The 19990-nt window shown below is 56.0% G+C and overlaps 1 protein-coding gene across 1 annotated transcript in view; it reads right to left on the bottom strand.

Moving 5' to 3' along the window:
• Nucleotides 1-19990, bottom strand: part of LRP5 (LDL receptor related protein 5) — a 103598-nt gene that overhangs the window by 40926 nt on the left and 42682 nt on the right. The window contains exons 6-7 of the mRNA XM_033119194.1: nucleotides 4542-4938; nucleotides 3072-3243 (exon numbers count right to left, since the gene is read on the bottom strand). Of these exons, the coding sequence (XP_032975085.1) occupies nucleotides 3072-3243; nucleotides 4542-4938 (569 nt within the window). The remainder of the gene's footprint in view (nucleotides 1-3071; nucleotides 3244-4541; nucleotides 4939-19990) is intronic.

The raw sequence follows: 19990 nt of genomic DNA on the forward strand, positions 1-19990 counted from the left end.
CAGGTTACCTCCCAAAAGCTTGCCCTTAGGTCAGCTACCTGGGCCCTGGGGCATTTCTCCACTGAAGAAAATTCCAGAAGGGTCTGTTCCGGGTTCCAGGCAGGTCCCAAGATACTGCCATGACCCAAAAGCACCTGCGTCTCACTGGGGGTGTTTCCCACACTCTTGGGAGGAAAACACACCAAATCCACACAGAGGACCGTTTCCATCCATGTCAGCGGATTCCCTGAGGTGGTACGTCCAGCACGAACCCCAAAGCCAGAGTAAGCTCTGGACATGTGCACGGACGGCAGCGATAGTCCCAAAGTGTGTGCCACCAGAGCCACAGCGGGACAAGAAAAGGCCCCTGCATGGAGTCGTTTGAGAACACTCATGCAACTCAGTCCCCTCGTAGAAGCTCAGCTGATTTTTTTTTAATTTTTATTTATTTTAAGTGTGTTTTTCCAGGACCCATCAGCTTCAAGTCAAGCAGTTGTTTCAGTCTAGTTGTGGAGGGTGCCGCTCACACAGGCCCATGCGGGGATCGAACCGGCAACCCTGGTGTTACGAGCATCGCACTCTAACCAACTGAGCTACCGGGCCGCCCCCTCAGCCGATTTAAGTATAGGAAAGTGTCACGGAAAGTCACCTGGCATTTCCCAAGACGGTTTGGTCCAAGAATCCCAAATCCTTGTAATTCTTCAGTCTTTTTAAGAGTCCTAACGATTAACTATAAATCAATAGGAAACACGCTCACGGTGCCTGTTTCTGGTTTGTCCCCTGCGGCCACTGCATATGCCCCACCCCGTCCTCCGGCTACAGACGTAACTATTTTTAGTTCCTCTACTTAGTTCCTTGACACTCTAATAGTCTCCTACCTTTCCCCACCCTTCGGCCTCCTATCTTCTGTCCGTTCTACTTATCCATTATCCCGGCGGGTGAAGTTTACATTCCGTCCAGGAACCTGACACTGTTTTGGGGCTCTGTCTGGGGACTGATTATAAAATTGCAAAATCAAAAACCACCCACTTGCTGTGTGACCCAGATCAAGTTACTGTCCCCTGGACCTCAGTGTCTCATCCACCAATGGGGACTATGCCACATACCACAAAATACTATGATGGTACAAGCAAGTGAAATGTAATTAGTCATCAGGAAAATGCAAATCAAAACCATGAGACACCACAGGACACCCATGAGGATGGCTACAATCGTAAAAAAAAAGAAAAAAAAATTACAAGTGTTGGGAAGGATACGTTGGAATTGGAACACACATACACCACTAGTGAGTGTAAAATGCTTCCTCAACAAGTTAAACATAAAATTACTATATGACCCACCAATTCCACTCCTAGATATAGACCCAAAAGAACTAAAAATAAGTGCTCAAACAAGAATGTGTACACACATGTTCATAGCAGCATTACTCACCATCGCCAAAACGTGGAAACAACCCAAATGTCCGTCTGCAGACAGACGGATGGACACAATCTGGTCCGCCCATACAATGGAATATTATTTAGCCATAAAAAGGAATGAAGCTCAAACACATGCTACGGTTTCGATGAACCCTAGAAACATTACACGACACGAAGAAGCCAGACACGAAAGGCCACGCATTGCATGATTCCATCCACCTGAAATGTCCAGGATACGCAAATCCAGAGACAGACAGTATACTAGTGGTGGCAGGGGCTGGGGGGGCTGGGGAGGAGAAATGGGGTACCAAGTGCTTAATGGATACGGGCTTTGGGGTGCTGAAAATGTTCTGGACCTAGATAGAGGTGTTGGCTGCACAACACTGTAAATGTCCTAGATGCCGCTGAATTGTACACTTTAAAATGGTTAAGGTGGTCAATCTTCTGTTGTTTATTTTACCACAATGAAAACGACAACTCACTGCCATGGGAGGAAAGGGATCGATGGCTTTTTAACACATCCAGTGGCATCAGCTGGACACACTCATCCCAACCCGCTCCCAGGGGTGGGTGGGGTCTGCCGACCCCGCCAGAAACAAGGGTCTTGCCTTCAGGCTCAGAGGCTCGAGAAACAAGTGTCTTCACACTCCCTTTAGAAACAAGCTCCTTTTAAAAATGATCGTTTACAGGGAGCTCCAACAGGAAATGGCTATGACAACGGCTACTTGGGCTTCAATGGGGGATGCATCTGCCAGCCCTGCGTCCCCTGTACAACCCTGCTCAGAAACGTGGCTTGAAACCCTGAGACACAGACACACATTCATATTCTCGCGCCCGCCCTCACTCTGCAAGCAGCCTGGTGGGCGGCTCCCCATGGAGCCGTGAGAAGAATAAAGGTGACTCCCCAGTGGTGACACCAACAGGAAGTGAGGTGACCAAAAGCAGACAGGGATCATCCAGAAGCTACTGGAACTGAGGGAGGTGTCCATGCCAAGGAGAGGCTTCAACATCACTAACGTCCCTGCATTAGGGACAAATTTAAGCACTGTATCATCAAGAGCACCCAAAAAAAAAAAAAAAGCATCCGTGAGCAAAAAGCAAGTTGCCAAAGAATGCACACAGGACACCACTTAAATGCGGCATGGAAAATCACGCAGAACAAGACCACGTAGTGTCCAGGGAGACATCCAAGGGGTACAAGAAAATATCACTTAGTGCCTGGGGATGAATGGCCAAATTCAGGATGGTGCTCACGCCTGGCTTCAACCGCATTAATACTGGGTGGGAGCTTACGCTGCGTGGTGGGTATGAGTCCTGTGTACGTTTTATTACGACTCTGTATTTTGAAATAGCTCAGGACTCACAAGAAGTCACACAAGTAGTTCTGAGGGTTCCTGGGGACCGTCGCTTCCCTGTAACATGTGACTTAGCACAGTACATCCTGCAGTGCTATTAGCTCTGTAAGGCCTTTCTGCACATCAGAACTGTATCGTGATAAATGATCATTGCAAGGATTCTATTTGTCCCCATAACAGAGCCCCACCTGAGACATATGACGGGCTGCAGAGGCGGCCAGGCCCAGGCTCTGCGCAAAACCCAGGGCCCAAGGCCAGGCAGGCTGCAGGTCTGTACAGACGGCTCCACGGACCGTGCTCGCTCGTGGGCACCACTCACCTCGATCTTGTCCGTCTTGGCATCCCCCCAGTAGAGCTTCCCCTCTTGCCCGTCCAGGGCCAAGCCGTTGGGCCAGCCGAGGGAGGTGTTCACCAGGACGTGCCGTCCCTGCCCGTCCAGGTTGGCGCACTCGATTTTGGGGTTTTCCCCCCAGTCCGTCCAGTACATGAGGCTGGAGAAGAAGCACATGTCCATGACTGTGGCCATCGTCATGTCCCTGCTGTATCCCCCGGGCTGAGAGCAATGCCCGTCCCCATCACATGGGAGGTGCTCGGGGAATGCTGGCTGGTGGGACGGACCCCCTTGCCCCTGCCCGCCCCCCACGGGAACAATGCCGTGCCCCGTGCGGGCTTAACTGCACGAGGCTTGAAGGGGCTCATTCTCCCGTCCAGCAGGTCAGCGAACAGCACACACCCTAAAGAGGGACCTGGGGCTGGAGGGGCTGAGCTCCGCGAGGGAGGAAGAGGCAGAGTGGGACCTTCCCTTCTTCAAATGGCCGAGGGGCTCCCATGTGTAAAGCAGGTGACGTGCTCTGTGTGGCCCCAAGGAGCAAAACTAGATCCTGGGGTGGCCGCCCCCAAGTGGAGGGTTCCTGTCCACGAGGAGAAACTGCCTGAGCTGAGCCCCAAGTCACGGCCCCTCCTCCCCAGAAGCCACTCTCTCTCACACCCGACTGCCGGCCCCACTTGCCCGGGGGGAGTCCTCAGACTGAGAGCTGGGAGGGACTTTGGAGCCGGCTGCCCCCCACCCCCATCTCACAGATGAGGGCAGTGAGGTCCAAGAGGCAGAGATGACAGAGTTCAGCAGCGGCAGAGCGGGGAGCAAGCCCCGAGCCACAGGCCCCCCCTGGAGCCGGCAGGGAGCTCCTCTGCCTCCTTGCCCTTGCCCCCCAGGGGACCTGCTTCTCACCCTCACCCATCCTCCTTGGGGGACGGTACTGCCCTCTGGTGCAGCGTCCATGCTCCTGCCCCACCTTGGGCAAGTCCCTTAACCTCTCTGGGCTTCAGCTCTGTCCCCTATACAACTGTACATACCCCGGGGGGCGACGGGACATGGAAACGACTCCTGAGTGTAACATGCTTCGAAGGGGCCCGCGTGTACGCGGTACGTCCGCAGCCGCCATCGGTGCTGCTACCATGTAAAGTGGACCATTCCTCTTTACAGACGCGAAGCCCAGGGGAAGACACGACTAACCCAAGGTTTCCAGGGCTTTCTGCACATGCGCACAACAGCCCGAGCCAGAGCTGCTCCAAGTCCAGTCCCCGGGAATGCCAGTTCTCAGGCTTCATCCCAGACCTCCTGAGTCGGAACGCGGGGAGCAGGCCCAGCCACGCACATCTCAGCGAGCCCTCTTCCCGGGGACTCTGACCCAGGAGAAAGTTCCAGAGCCACCGGGTCTCTCACTTCTGTGAGGCCCGCCCCCAGCCCCAGCCCCCGCCAGGTGGGAGGCCCGCCCGCCCCCAGCCTTACCCCATCACGGGGTGCAGCACGATGGCACGGGGCTCGTCCAGGTCCTCGGACACCAGGATCTTGCGGGAGGTACCATTGAGCCGCGTCACCTCGATGCGGTCGGTGCCCGTGTCCGTCCAGTAGAGGTTCCGGGCCACCCAGTCGACCGCAATGCCGTCGGGGTCATTGATCTCGGTGTTGACCAGCGTCTGCGCCCCCGACCCGTCCAGGTTCGCCCTGCGGATGGCCCGCACCTCGTCGTCCGTCCAGTAGACGTAGCCCTCCAGCGGGTCATAGTCGATGGCGATGGCATGCCGGATGTCATCCACCTGCAGCACGATGTCCGTGAAGTCGGGCGTGTCCAGCGAGATCCTCCGCAGGTCCGTCCGCCGAGCCAGCAGCAGCACCTCCTCGGCCCCTGCGGACACACGAGCAGTGGGGTCAGGGGCCTGCGGCAGGACAAGAGAGGGCCCGAGGTGGGCACGGCGGGGCGGAGAAGGGGCTCAGCCAGGCCCCCGGGGCTTCCTGGCAACGACAAGCCGTGTTAGGTAATCTTCTTACACAGTCACTGATTCATCCTTATAAGAGCTCGGTGAGACTGACATTATTTGCCTCACCATCTTACAGATGAGCAAACAGAGGCACAGAGAGGTTATGCAGCTGGCTAAAAGCCACACAGCCACCAGGTTTCAACCACTGCACAGCAGAAGAGCTGCTGCACACTCAGTCCCCCTTCCCCCCTGCAAACCCTCTCCTGGCCACAAACCAGCCCCGACTACAAGTCCTGCCTGGGCACTGGGCTCCAGACCCCACTTGCTGGCCATACTCCTCAAAGCCCCCACAGGTCCCCACCTCCTACATGCACACACTTTGTCGCTCAGCTCAACAGCCCCTTTCTCCCTGAAGCCCTCCTTCCCCCCGCACACTCTACAAGGCAGTTTCATAGCCCATAACCACACGTGTCACGCACAGTCCGATTCCTTCCTAGTGGCCGTCTCATGGACAAGGGTGAATGCCTTGGGACAGGCGCGCAGGCTTTCTCTTCGTCACTTGGCAGGTGTTAACATTTGACTCTGTCCTGGATCCTCCCTGCTGGGAGTTATAGAGCTTCCAGCAGAAGGGGCACGTAGACGCACGGCCCTGGGGTGTTCGCCACCATGGACGGCCACTAGGAAGGAATCGGACTGTGCGTGACACGTGTGGTTATGGGCTATGAAACTGCCTTGTAGAGTGTGCGGGGGGAAGGAGGGCTTCAGGGAGAAAGGGGCTGTTGAGCTGAGCGACACAGTGTGTGCATGTAAGAGGTGGGGACCTGTGGGGACACCTCCAGAGGCTGCTGAGGTCAGGATGTGGTCCCCTCCCCAGAGCTGTGTCATCATCCACTCGTTCATTTTGGCCCTTTCAGAACCAGGAAAATTAGGCCCAGAAACCATTCCTGACACATCGGGGCCACTTGCCTGGTTTCACCAGAGGCCCAGAAGGGGGAAGGACCCCCTGAAGCCACATAGTATCACAGGGAGCAGACCGGGCCAGAACAAGCCTGGCATCTCCCTCATACGCAGGCCCCCAGACCCCCAGGCCCAGCCTCTGCAACCAACCGCCAGGTCTCCTCAGTGCCCGGTCAAGCCACAGGTGGTCTCCTGCACCCCAGTGCTGGCTTCTTGCCCAAGGGCCGAGCCCTCAGAACCTGGTGCCCTGCATTTCAAGTAAGGGCGGGAACGGGTCCTGACTCGCCTGTTCCAAGGCCCAGAGTTCATTTTCTTATTCCTCCACTAGAGGGCGCACACGTGACAGCAATGGCTTCATGAGCCCGGGGCCAGGGAAACTAAGGCAGGCAGCACTCAAGAGGTTCTCCAAGTGCTCAACAGCATTGGACACTTGCAAGAATCAAAGTCAGATTTAGTGCAAGTTCTGGTTTGATGTATGGTGGAGGGAGGGGAGCGGAATTCTGAATTCCAACAGATTGTTTTCCTCTGGCCTCCATTCCCAAAATATTCTGTTGACATCTGACCTGTTCTTCAAGGCCCAAGTCACATGCCTCCTCCTCCCCCGGGGGAAACTGTTCCAGCCTCACCTCCCCAGTGGACGGACTGACCACACTCGCACACACTGTCTGCCCCTCGGCCTGGGCACCACCCTGACTGGCTCGTGGGGCTTCTGGCACACACCCCAGCACAAGGCGATGCCCAGAGAAGGTGCCAACATCAAACGGGCAGGAAGAATTCTGGGCAGGAACCTGCTGGCCTCTGCTGTGTGACTTTGGGCACATCCCTCACCCTCAATGGGTCTTGGTTTTCTCATCAGTAGAGAAGAATCAGCCCTATCTGATGGTGTCTGAATCCTTTCTAGCTCTGACATCAAGGGGACCATAAACGAAACTCCACGAAGGGTTGTGGCTTGATCCGCCACCATGGTGGAGGTAGGTATCCCCAGGGCACAGCGAGGAAGAGCCCCGTCAGCAGAGGCTGTCGCTCTCCCAAGCCGAGGACGGGGGCAGCTTCACTGAGCAAGACGGGAGAGTACGTCACACCCCATTGATCTCAAGCACTTCCTCCACGATGCCACAGAAAACACTGGTCCCAGATGGAAACCAACACTTGGTCCCAAAACACATTTTGAGCCTGTTTCGCCCATCCCTTTTCCCATGATCCTCCAGACACGCTCACCTAAAATAGCACAATCTTCGCTCCAGTCCCTGGACATATGATTATGCCTTATTTTACTGTTGAGGAACCTGATGTGCAGAGAGGTTAAGCTCCCCACCCAAGGACGCACAGCACACGTGGGAAAATAAGGCCCCACAAACACTCCGATCCCTGAAGTGGGCACATGCAGGAAGCCCGAGGCTGACATGCTGCCCGCTGGCTCAGTACCTTTATGGGCAGCCACCTTCAGCCAGGCCCTGGACAAAATGCCGGGGGTGGGAGTGGATCTGTCCCGGGGTGCTCCATCACACCCCGGGCTGAATCAGGGCTAGGAAGTGAATCAGGGCTAGGAAGGAAAGCTGGGGTATGGGGGTGGCTGAGGCTGGGGGTCTGGCCTCCAGTTCCAAGAGCTTCTGGGATTCATGTGGCTGTCACCACGCGGCAGATTCCAGCTGCGTGTCCAATAGGCAGAGTTATCACGGGCTACGTGTGCCCGGCCCCAGCGCTCCGGTGACCAGGGCGACACAAAGCCTCTAGCACACACCTCATCAGGGAATCCTATTATCAGCGTCCCTCCGAATAAAGTCTCTGTGGCTGAGGCAGCGATTAAATGCTGGATAAATCTGTGGGTGTTAACAGACTCCAAAGCGGGGAGGTGCTCACACACTCCTAGGGCTGCAGAGACATTGAGGTTTTTATTTGAGCTTTGCAGAGAAAAATGAGAAAAACGCAGAGACCAGGACCCTGGGCAGGAGCCACGGTCCAGCCCACTCACCTGAAGGTGTGAGCAGGTCATACCCACAGGGAGTTGATGGAGTGCTCCATCCAGGGCCAGGCCAGGAGCAGCAGCGGAGAGCAAACCACTAGCCCGGGCCCTGCGGACGCTCACCAAGGATGTTGCCCACAGGTGACCCCCAAGGTTGTCTGCAAGGTTGTCTCCCAAGACCTCCCCAAGGAGGTCTGAGCAGCTGCCCTGGCCTCGGGCCACCTGGGGGTGGGCGCAGGGCACTGTGCCTGAGCATGATGAGAGGCCGACCCCCTTCCTGGGACCAGACACCGAGCCAGGGTAGGAGTTTGTTTAAACACCAGGGAGGTAAACTGTTTAGAAACTAACAGTTTGGCCAAATGGTTTTCCTTGGGGTTGTTTAAACAAATAGCCTGCCTCACAGTGCTGCCAAAGAAAGTGAAACCTTCCCCTCGCTGGCTGGGCAGCAGTCCCTGGAGCCTCCTCCCAGGGAGGGGGTGGGGGGCTCCTGCCTGCAGACACGCAGGAAAGAAGAACAGCATCTCTGCCTCATGGCCAGGCATGGGGCCTGGGCACAGGCCGGGGCACAGGCCAGGGCAAGGCCTTCCTGGCAGAGGACATTCTCAAAACAAAAAAGCAGACCTGAGGGTGACCAAGGTCATGGACTCGGCCAGTTCAACACCCTCCCTCCTTGCTGACATCCATCCAGACCAAGCCGCCCTCCGTCATGGGCACAGTCCCTGTGCCAGGCCAGGGATCAGACAGATGAGGCGAGACACAAAGAAGGGCGGACGTACCGCCACAAACTGGGGGGCTTAATCCAGCCGAAATTGATTCCCTCACAGTCCGGAAGCCAGAAGTCAAACGTCAAGGTGCTGGCAGGGCCGTGCCCTCCATAGACTCCGGGGAGGCTCCTTCCTGCCTCTTCGAGCTTCTGGGGGTTGCTGGCCACCCTTGACGTTCCCTGCCTTACGATTCCATCACTCCCATCTCTGCCTCCATCTTCACACGGCCTCCTCCCCCATGTGTCTGCATCCAAATTTCCCCCCTACAAGGCCACCAGTCGTTGGATTGAGGGCCCACCAGAATCCAGGATGACCTCATCTTAACTTGGATACATCTGCAAAGACCCTCTTTCCAAGTTCGGTCACCTTCACGGGTTCCTGGGGTTGAAACTTCAACACGTCTTGGGGGGGGATACAATTCAACCCACAAAAGTCAGGGAGCAGAGTGTGAAAGGCAGCTGCAAAGGAGGGAACTCCAGGCAGAAGGGACAGCATGGAGGCCAGAGTGTGTGGAGGCCGTCTGCAGCTGGGGAGGGCAGGAATGGGCTGACCTCCCCCCTCGCCTGCCGCATTGGGCCTGATCTGAGCTCAGAGACTGGGTGACCACCAAGAGTTTGAGTTGTCCCACAGGCCACAGCTCTTGCATGCAGGACGCTGGGGCCGCTCTGGGCCCAACCCCGTCTGCAAGGAAGTCTAGTGCACACAGCACGCTGTGCATACAGCAGGAACCCAGCCACAGGACAAACACGCCACTCTGGAACAAAAGCCCGGCAGGAAACCGCACCAAGTGTCCACAGCCGTTATCTCTGGAGATCCCCGGTCTTCCTTCTAGTATCCGGCAGGAGTCTGCACACGTTTTCTGCAAAGGACCAGGCAGTAAACAGCCCAGCCTTTGCGGGCCTCAACTGCGTCTGTCGCAGTCACTCAGCTCTGCTGTTGCAAGGAGAAAGCCGCCACAGATGACCATAAGCAAACAAACGTGTGCAAACGAAACTTCATGTCTGGACCCCGAAATGGGAATTTCCTATCGTCTTCCCACGTCACAAAACATTCTGCTTGTGAGTTTCTTTGCAAACACAGAAAAATGTAAAAACCATTCTTAGCTCGTGGGCTGCACTGAAACAGGCAGCTGAGGCATTTGGCCCCCAGGTTGTGTGCTAACCCTCCTATGAGAATTAAGTGTGACTTTTCCAACACTAGAAAGTGACTTCTGGTAACGGGTAAATTGGGTAAGGGGGAAGAGGAGACAGAGAGGAGAGCACCCGGTATTCCCCACTCTATTTTCCTGTAAACCTAAAACTGCTCTCAAAAAGTCTATTAAATTTAAGTCAATGAAAAGGCATATAAATCAGTAAGAAAAGCACCCAAACCCCAGCAATAAACAAGCGAAGACCATAAACACAAATTAACAGAAGAAACAGCCCAGCAGATAAACATGAAAAAAACGGGTAACTTCGTGGTAATTGGTGATAACATGAAAATAGGAAAGGCCCATTGCTCCCCACTGGGAAGAGGGGGTGTTAATACTCGGTGTGGGTGCTGCCTGTCCCTGCCTCCCAGAGGACTGCAACCAACGAACACTTCCTGGACGGCAACATGGTTCAGGGACCCTCTGACCCCACGAGCTCCCCCGAGGACCCAGTCCAAAGCAGCAGCTAGAAACGCACATGGATTCCTGGCCACGGAGAGTCACCAGCGCTTCCTGAAAACAGCAAAACCCAAACCGAAGAAAAGAACCTGTAAACAACCTAAATTTAATACAAAACATTAAAAATAAAGGAAGGCACTGGGGTATAGGTCACTCACTGCACAGGCCCTGAACACCACGCCCTGGAGCAGGGCTGACGTAGGAAGTGCTCGTGAAACGTAAATGGGAGAAGTCACCTCTGCACACAGGCGTGCACCCCCAGATCTGAAGAAACGCACAGAAAAAAAATGAATGAGAAACACACCAGCACGTTAACGGCAGCTATCTCTGGGTGGCAAAATTATAGGTGGTTTTTATTTTTTCCATTAGTTTTTACGATGTTTTCTTTTCTACAGTGAAAACAAATGTCACTTTATAGCAAGAAAAAACCAAGACTTTACAACATGAGTTCATGGGTTTATCCTTAGAGGATCTCCAGGTCTGGAGGCGCGGGGGGCGAGTTTGGACGCCGGGGACAGGGCTTCTCAAAGGGCAACCTGGGGAATGAATGCACCAGCCCTCCGCTGAATTGTCCCTCGGGGTTGGTTTATGTGACCACCAGGTTCCGAACCGTGTTAGAGGAAAGAGCAAGAGAAGAAAGGAATGGGGCAGGAAAACCCACAGCCCTGACAGACCAGGAGGAAACCCACTGCCAGGTGGCCCAGGGTGAGAGGACCCGGGACGTCCTCACAATTAACTGCCCCCCCCACACCCCACCGTGGGAAAAGGGATTTCTGCAATGAGCAAAATAACACCACATCCCAGGGCGTGGCCTGACCACACCAGCCCAGACACAAGAGGAAGGACGCCCCCTGCCCCCCACCCCGTCCCTCAGCAGACACAATGGACATGACCACCAGCCCCCACTGAACCAACTGCAGCCCCAAGGTCACGGCCTACGTGGGAAGGATGGCCCTGCTCGCAGCTCCAGGGTCTCCTTCAGCCCTGTCTCCCCTCAGCTGCCCCCACAGGAGGCAGAGCTGACTTCGGCCTTCCTGACGGGCCAGGAGCTGTGTGGGCAGGGCCGGGTGTCAACACAGGCCACTGTCCACTCTGCAGTTTCTAAGGCCATAAACAGCTTCACAGCAGGCAGGCGGCCGGCTTATTTTTGTTTTTTAGCAATTGATTAAATTTCTCCACTGCCCCCCTGGGGTAAGTGGTTGGACAAACGCTGAGACCGCAGCCCAGCATCCTGGCCCAGGAAACCGCGCCGAGTGACCACAGGGTCACAAGGCACAGAGGAAGTGGCCAGGCCGGGCGCTGGCTCCACTGGAAACCCAAGGCCCAAGCAGCTGTCCACCCGCATAGCCCACCCTGGGCCTCCCAGCAAACACGAAGGCAGGCTGCAGCCGCCAGGAGTGGCCGGCAGGTCCCCTGGCCTTGAGTCTGGGCCTCGGTCGGCTCAGCTCGAAAATGGGCAAGTCAGTCGTCTGCCCAGAGGCCTGGGGCAGCCAGAACAGCAAGGTCAGCGCCAGCCCCTTGCTCCCATCTCCAGCTGTCAGTCCCTTATGTGGTCCTCCCCTATGTGTCTTTCCCTGCTCCCCAAGACTGCTCACCACACAGGCAGGACAACCCACTGGTCACACCGCCTTTAGCCCCCGAGCCCCATTTTCTCACGGAGTGACCCTGAGCAAGCTACCTGACTTCTTTCCCCTCACAGGTAAGACTCGGGTGTGGATAAGGTCCCACAGTGAGGCTGGAAGGGTCGCCTGCCCATGGCCCCTGGGGCCTAAGGCCACAACCCCAGCACACTGTCCCCTCCCACTGGCATTAAACACACACCCAAGGACCTGCCTTGGCCATGTTGTCTATGGAGACAGGGAGCACAGACGCACCCCGAAGGCTCAGGTCCCCGGCGGAGACGGGGGTGGGGGACAGGCACACGAGCGAAGTGTGGTTCATTGGGCCAATTAAAGTTGGGCAGCGCTGCAACCCAGGAATGCAGGTGTGGGGTCTCTGCAGCAGCCGGCGACTCACGTGAGGAAGAGGCTGTGTCCCACTCGGCACCTGGCTCCGTTCGTTCTTTAAGGAGCCTGCCCACACAGAGGGCCCTTCGGAGCCAGGCACACCCACCAATGGCGTTCCACAAACAGCAGGGACTCTCTCCCCTCCCGATAACACCCTCTGTCCTGCGGCTCCTGGGATGGCATGACCGGGTGCATGGACATGCCCCTCTGCCTGGGAACCCAGGCAGTGGGGGCCGGGGGGTGGAGCAAACCCTGGGCCAGGCGGCCCGGGTTCAAACCCCGTCTCTGCCCCTTCTTCTGTGGCCTTGAGCGAGCTTGACCATCGGTGCGTATGAAGCCAGCCAGTCACTGACCCGCCCTTCCTCACACAGCTGCTGTAAAGCACCAACGAGTCCAGGTCTCTGAAGGGCCACCCATGCAGCAGCCCCCCAAGAACCTGACTGCTACTGCCACCCTATGCGAGCGGTGGAGGCGCAAATCAGAGTGGGCTGAACCGTATGAAAATGCCGCCTCTCTAGTGCAAAGGTGCTTGAGCACCAGTGGGTCACATGGTTCAACGCGAGTGCACTGCACTCCACAGTTTATAAGGCACCTTCAGAGGCAGGTCGTGCCTGATACTCCCAGGTCAACAAGGCACAAAGATCCTGCATCTCACTGGGGGTCACAGCCACACGGTGCAGGGCCGACCCCAGACTCAAATGCCCCAATTCCCACCAAGTCATGGCCCTGGGGGTAGCAAGGAGGGGACAAGAGAAGGCTCCTCTTGCAGTCACCAGACTCGTTCCCGCTGCACCGACGAAGGCGACTAAGCAACTTTCCCAGCACTTTTCCTGGGCCTGACATTGTTCCCAGGAGAAGCCAGAATCCCTCCGTCCCTCCCTCCCAGAGGGGCCAGGGTGTCTGAATGGAGGCCTGAAGGAACGTCAGGTCAGAGGCCGTGGGGAAGGGTGCTGCAAACAGCGAGCACAGCACAGGGCAAAGGCAGGAAGACAGGCAGGGCGCAGGGAGTGGGTGGAGAGAAGCAAACCATCTACTTCCATTGGAATAGGAGGGAAAGGGTACAAAACGATCCACCTAGTCTCTCTCTATGATAAACTGGCAGCCCGAGGCGTCAGCCCAGCTCATCCCGGGGTCTGGTCACTGCCCATCCCCGAGGCACAGGCACAAGGGCACTGTCAGTGGGATCAACACAGGGAATCTGCAGCCATCACCAAATGCAGAAAGGGCACAAGTGGCGTGTGATCCGAAGGGGCTGGACGGGTGAGGGGCTGGGCAGACCAGGACTCTGGCAGGGCCTGGACCCCAGGAGCCCAGAACTTGACTCTGAAGTGAGGGGAGACAGCTGAGGTCCAGGGGCGTCTGGGGCCAACCAAGATGGAGCTGGGCTCAGGCTTCAGGAGCAAGGAGGACACAGAACAGGCTTGGGGAACAAGCCTAGTGTCGGGGTGGCCAGAGAGGACACAGGGCATCCACACGGAGTTAGCCGCACCCAGGAGGAGCCCTACGAGGACAGTTTTCTCTTTCTAAGAACACGGCATGCTCTCCTCTCCTTTTATTCGATTTAAAAGTTAGTCTTCAGGCTGAGACACAAAAGAGCACATGCTGTGTGGTTCCATTTCTGTGAAGTTCCGGAATAGACAAAACTAATCCTTGCTAATAGAAGTTAGGACAGCGGCTGCCTCTGCAGGGCGGGGCCCGGGGTGGCGGGGTGGGGAGAATTTTTCAGGTCGCAGCAAGGTTCTGTATCTCGATTGGGGCGGTGGTTACGCAGATTTACACAACTGTCAAAGCTAATCAAAATGTGCACTTAGGATCTGTGCACTTTATTGTCTGCAAGTTATACCTCGATTTCTAATGAAGTTAGTGCTCGGGCTTGTCACACCATTTCCTGGGACTGTGCAATCTGATTTTCTTGCTATTAAAAATTGACAGTCCACGGCTGAGAACAGCAGCTGCCTTCTGTTTGCAGAGTCAACGCCAATCACAGCCCGGGCGGCGGCAGCCTCGGCCACAAGGGCCTCTTTTCTTTTCCCTTTGACCTACTTCCCTGATAAGTGACAAGACAGCCAGACTGGGAACAAACGCGCCCCTTATTCCCCGGCCCTGAGCCTCAGCTAATCCGCCCGGACAGACGGATGGATGTGAGGGGCTTTGAGACGTCGCCCAGTTGTCAGTCTGCCCGTCAGACCCGACAGTGACGCCTCTGTTTCTCCCGCCGCCTAGGCCAGCCACATCCCCGCCGTCTTTTTGTTTCCTGTCCCTGTGAACATCTGTTAAAACTACTTCTTGGCGAGGTGCGGCAGGCGGACCCGTAAATCACGGAGTCCGAGCCTCCCGCCTGTCCGACGGCGGCCACGGCCTCAGCTGGAAAGGCCTGGGTGGGGGACAGAGAACCCTCCCCAGACAGCCTGGCCACCCCCATGAGCCACCTGCCCAGGTCGGTCAGGCCCAGAGCACGGTGAGGGATGGGGTGGGTGGCATACCACCCAGAAGCCCCTAGTGATGAGGAATACGTGGGGACAAAAGTCAAAACAACAGGGGCATGTCCCACAAAGAGCCGGCCGCTGAGAGGGCTGGAACGAGGGAAGCAGCAGGCTTCCTCGGACGGTGGTGGTAACTCCCAAATAAGGCCCCGCTACTGCTGTTTTTAGCCCATTCCACATAATTGGAAAAACATGGGGAAAACCAAAGCCAGCTGGGCGCCTCAGTGCAGAGCGGGTGGGGAGGCTGGGCTAGAGGGCGGCAGGCGTGTGGGATCGCAGCCTGGCCCGCCCTGGGGAGGGCTCCTTGTGTGCTGCTTCCCAGGACAAGGGTCACTCGGGCCCCACGGGGAACCGCACCACCCCCAACCCCCATCTTCCCAAGCCCCTGGCAGAGCTGGGTCCACAAGGGGGCCACTTGCTGTGACTTCCTTCCTAGTCTCAAAACCTACAGGACTCTCACCAGGGCCACTTCAGGGGGGTCTGGGCAACCTAAGACTCTTCACCCCTGAGCCCAGAGGGAGTCCCGAGTCTCATGTCCTGTCTGCGTGGACCCCACACAGGCATACTTAACAGGCAGTTTCTCATTTGACCCCCTCAATCGTGGTAAAGGGGCATTACTCTGCTCTCCCCATTTCACAGGTGAGGAAGCTGCAGCTCAGAGGGCTGACTAACCAGCTGCCTTCCATGGGCAAAAGACAGTGGGAGGGCTCCCCCCATTCCATCTTCCCCTTCTAAGGGGATGCTTGCACCCTCCTGGGATGTCACACCCATTTGTTGGGATCTAAGCGTCACCACCAACCTTCTTGGCCCCTTCCTTGGGGAAGGCACTGACCCCCTACACAGGGGCTGGCTTTCATTTACTTAATGTGGGGACAGAGCCAGGAGTGCAGTTTCCAGGCTCTCGGCCTCATGTGGAAAGGTGCTGACTCGGGTAGTAAATGGCCATCAACTGTGATTGGATGGCCATCAGCTGTAACCAGTGAGCCATTGGCCACTAATATAACTACTGTGGCTACGCTAGCAGCAAATGGGGGCCAGCAAGAAGACAGTGGCTAAGTTAGCAAGAGCGGTGTGCAGTTAGCACGGCGGGTTACAGTTAGCAAGTGGGAGTCGGTTGGTTGGCAGAAAAGGGGACAGCAGGTCGCACGTCGTGTGAATCCAGCCGCCAGCGAGAATATAGTGGTGTGACTCCCCTACCTATGGCTCCGTGGGTGGTCCTGTTTGGCCCCACCATGTCCTGCGCTCTTATGTGGGGAGCGGGAGCAGAGACCCCGCAGACCGCCCCGCACAACACTTAAAATCAGGAAAAAATAGGATTCTCACAAGTCACAAAAAATTTCTTCATTTTCAGCTCCATGAAGCAGACGCCCCAAGTGAGAGCCCCAGGGACGCAACAGTCATGCCTGAGGGCACAGCTTCAAATCCTGAGGTGTTTCAGGCTGGGCTTCCCGACTTGCCTGCCCATCCACCTGCCTTGGGCACGTGCCACGTGCACATTCAGCCCTCCACCTCCCACATCTGACCCTTGTCAAGGACACTGATGTGGTGGGGCTGGAGAACGTGGATGTGACAAGGGTTTGAGGAATGCTGACACAGCCAGGTCCCTGACCCTGACCCCAAGTCCCTCCCAGCCCAACACTGACCTTCATCCCACAGGAAAGGGAATCATGTGCCCAGCTCACTTTCGACACACGCTTCACCCCTCTGCCCGTTGCCCACTAGGCCGGTGAGGAAGGCACCCAATCCACACTTTGCCGGCACCCAATCCACGCTTTGCCTCCACCCAACCTCTGTGTGTACTTCTGATTCCAAACGTTCAGAGAAGAATTGCTCCCCTGGGATCAAACCAGATTGCGTGACTGGCGCCAGGTTCAAGGTCAAATTCAAGCACAGCTCACGTGTGTTGGGCAGCCAGGCTTTCCCCTCAGCAGCCCCCTGAATCAGGTACTACCGTCCTCCCTTTGACAGATGAAGCAGCACAGGGAGGGGGAGTCATTTCCCCAAGAACGTGAGTTAAGGTCATCATAAACAACGACTCGACATAGAGAGCCGTGACATAACGGAAAACGAGGTGCTCTAAATTCTGGGTTTGGCCAAGAGTGAATTTCCTCACCGCCACAAGACTCCGGCAGGCTCTGCACTACGTACGGCGAAAGCCGTGTTATCCATCCTGAGCATTGCTTCTGATGCCTCCCCTTGTGGCATGAGAAGCCGCCCAGAGCAGTCTCGTTCTCCACCTCCATCTTCATCTTCCATCCGTTCCCCTAGCCCAGGGCTACCTCCTCGCCCTCACCGTGTGGTCTTGGTTCTTCCCGCTTCCCGCGACACACACTGGCCCTCATGGATTCCACAGCCAAGAGGAGATCCCTGAGCAACCCCAGGGCTTCCTTTGCCAGCCCCTGAATTCCATCCTCCCAGCAGACAGACTCCCTGACCTCAGAAAACTCCCCTGGAGCTGGCAGCCCTCCATGGGTATTGCTCCCTTCCAGCCGGGGTTCTGCCCACCAGGGCCTCAGAGCTCCATCAGGAGCAGCGACATTCTACAGAACTTCGTGTTTCGTTGTCTTGCTTTTGCCTTTGTGTTACCAGCTACTATCTCCAGGTGGTTTTCAGTCGGTACCCTACACATCATTTGTTCTCAAATGTGGATACATTCCACGTATAATTTATGTCCACAGGACGCAGAACTGCTCGTGCCCTCGGACGCTGGTGGTCTCAACAGCCACACACAGAAAGGAAGGCAGAGAAGTGTTCTGGTGATAGGATTAATCAAAGCTTTTCCTTTAACGAGATCTTTTGTGGCAAGGATTAAGAAGCAGCCTAAAGCCCCAGTTCACAGGCCTGGGGGTCGCTTTTTGTGACACCAGAAGCCCTCGGCCCCACTCAGGCCGTGCACGGTCCAGTCTGACTTGCCGTATCTTTCCCCCAAACAGGCCTAAAGTCGTCCAAGGACAGAACCCATTTCTCACTCATGCCTGTATCCCTCTGGATTAAGGAATCTGGAGAAATTTCCAGAATGCCATCTAGGTGAAATGCTTCTGAGAAGCTTCTGAGTTTCTTCTTAACTCAAACTAAAACGTTTAGAAAACGCTGTTCACCCTTTCCCACCCCAGTTACTCATGAAGCACTACAACTTCCCGTGGCTCCAGGGCAGGGAGCTACAGAAGCCCCATCAGCCCCCAGAACCAACCAGTCCTTTAATGGGAACCGTTCTTACAAAAACACCAACCCACAGTCACACTCTCATGCAAAGCAAGATGTCCTCCCATCCCTCTTGTCCCCTCTGGGGAGCTTGTCCCTCCTTCTGACGTAACACCCTGGACAGGGCATCTGGAGTGAAGGCAGAAAGATGAAGTCCCAGAGCTGCCCTCTGCAGCCGCCCCTGCCTGGCCCACACCCCCACCCAGGCCAGCCCCTCCGAATGACAACAAAAAGGTGTTTCTTCTGCGCACTTGGCATTCTCCAATGGAGTTATTTATAAAAGTGTCCTTCCTAGTTGGGGGGCAAAAACCGTCCTTACAAGAAGGTGGCCCAGAGCAGCCAAATCCTGCGGGAACCTGCTGGTTTGCTCTCATAGATGAAGGGGGTGGGTGCTATGGATCAGCCCCCAGCTTCCAACAGGAAGGGCAGGCTTTGCTGCTAATCTACCAGTTCCACCTGCAGGTTTCAGTGTCAGCTCCCCACCGCAAAGCTTTCAGCACCCCCATGCCACCTCCTCCAGGAAGCCCTCCCACCCCAAGCAGCCACCTCTTCTCTGCCCTGCCCTCACCCCCAGCAGGAGGGGGAGCCCCAGAACTGCTCTGGGCCTGGACATGGAGATGCATAGTTAACGTTTGCAGAAAGAATGCAATGCCCTCAAAAGGCACAACCAAGTGTGCACGCGGGGGGTGGGGCAGGGTTCCCCAGGGCTCGGAGGCTCCAGCTGTTGGAACACCGGGAACTAGAAAGGAGGCAGGGGTCCATGAGAGTCCACAGCCCTTGCCTCCTCTCGTTGGAAAAGAAATCAGCCCTCCCCCAGGGGGCAGGAGGACCCTTGGACAATGGAGGCAAACCTAGGCCTCCAGCAGACCTGTCCCAGCTCCCTCAGGCCCTCTGAGACAATCAGAGGCCAACAGCATGAATGGTGGGCTTGGCCACCATGTACTGTGCACCTACTACGCACCAGGCACCCTGCACAGAGCTTTCAATTCCTGTTAACACAATGGACCCTCCACAACTTCCCTGGGCAAGGGGTGGCCTGGACCCCATCTCGCAGATGACGAAGGGAGCAACAGAGTGACAAGGCCCCAGGCACCATCCACCCCAAGATGACCAACAGCCCTTTGCACCCCAGGGTAGCCTGGGCACATCCTTTCTGGAACTCCAGGCTTCTCCAGCTTCACTGGACCATGACTCCGGGATTCTACTAGGGTTCACACCCCATTTTTGCCCAGACCCCATTCCTGGAACTCTGATGCATGAGGGTGCCTTAATGAAAGCTGCCGACACAAGTGCCTCATCAGGGCACAGTGCCTGACAGGCATTTCTACAAGATGGGGTGGTCATGTCCATCTCCCACTCCTACCCCAAATGTCCACCTGCAGCCTGACTCTGGACACCCCAAGTGGGCAGAGATGGCAACCAGACCTGCATCCAGTCACACCCCTCCCGCTTCCAGAGCAGACATCACAAACCGATCCAACAAGCGCTTGGGCAGGCATCACTAATCAATGGCCAAGAGACACCAGGTCCAGATCCCTCTTAGTCCTGGCCAGGCCCAAGCCAGCCCTCTCCAGGCAGCACAATTTATAAACAGCAAAAACACAAAGAACAGAAATGCCTAACAGGGGAAGATGGTTCAAAAGTACATCTACTTGATAAAATACTCTTCAGGCACCACAACTCATATTTTTGAAGTATATAATATACACAAATTGCGAATGCTCCTGCAATAACGTCACGTGAAATGCATGGACAGACACAGAAAAACAGCAAAGACACACTGAAATATTAATAGACTATCCCTTTAGCTTCTCAAATACACCAAGCAGGACATCCTTTGCAGGGACCACTGCAAAATGAAAAGGCGGGGCCCCCTCATTCAAAAATGATTCAACATTTCAAGTCAGCGAAACTGAGCTCTGGTGGAGCTTTCGAAGCCGCTCACCCCGCCAAGGCC

This window comes from Rhinolophus ferrumequinum, chromosome 11, assembly GCF_004115265.2.
Source record: "Rhinolophus ferrumequinum isolate MPI-CBG mRhiFer1 chromosome 11, mRhiFer1_v1.p, whole genome shotgun sequence".
Lineage (NCBI taxonomy): Eukaryota > Metazoa > Chordata > Mammalia > Chiroptera > Rhinolophidae > Rhinolophus > Rhinolophus ferrumequinum.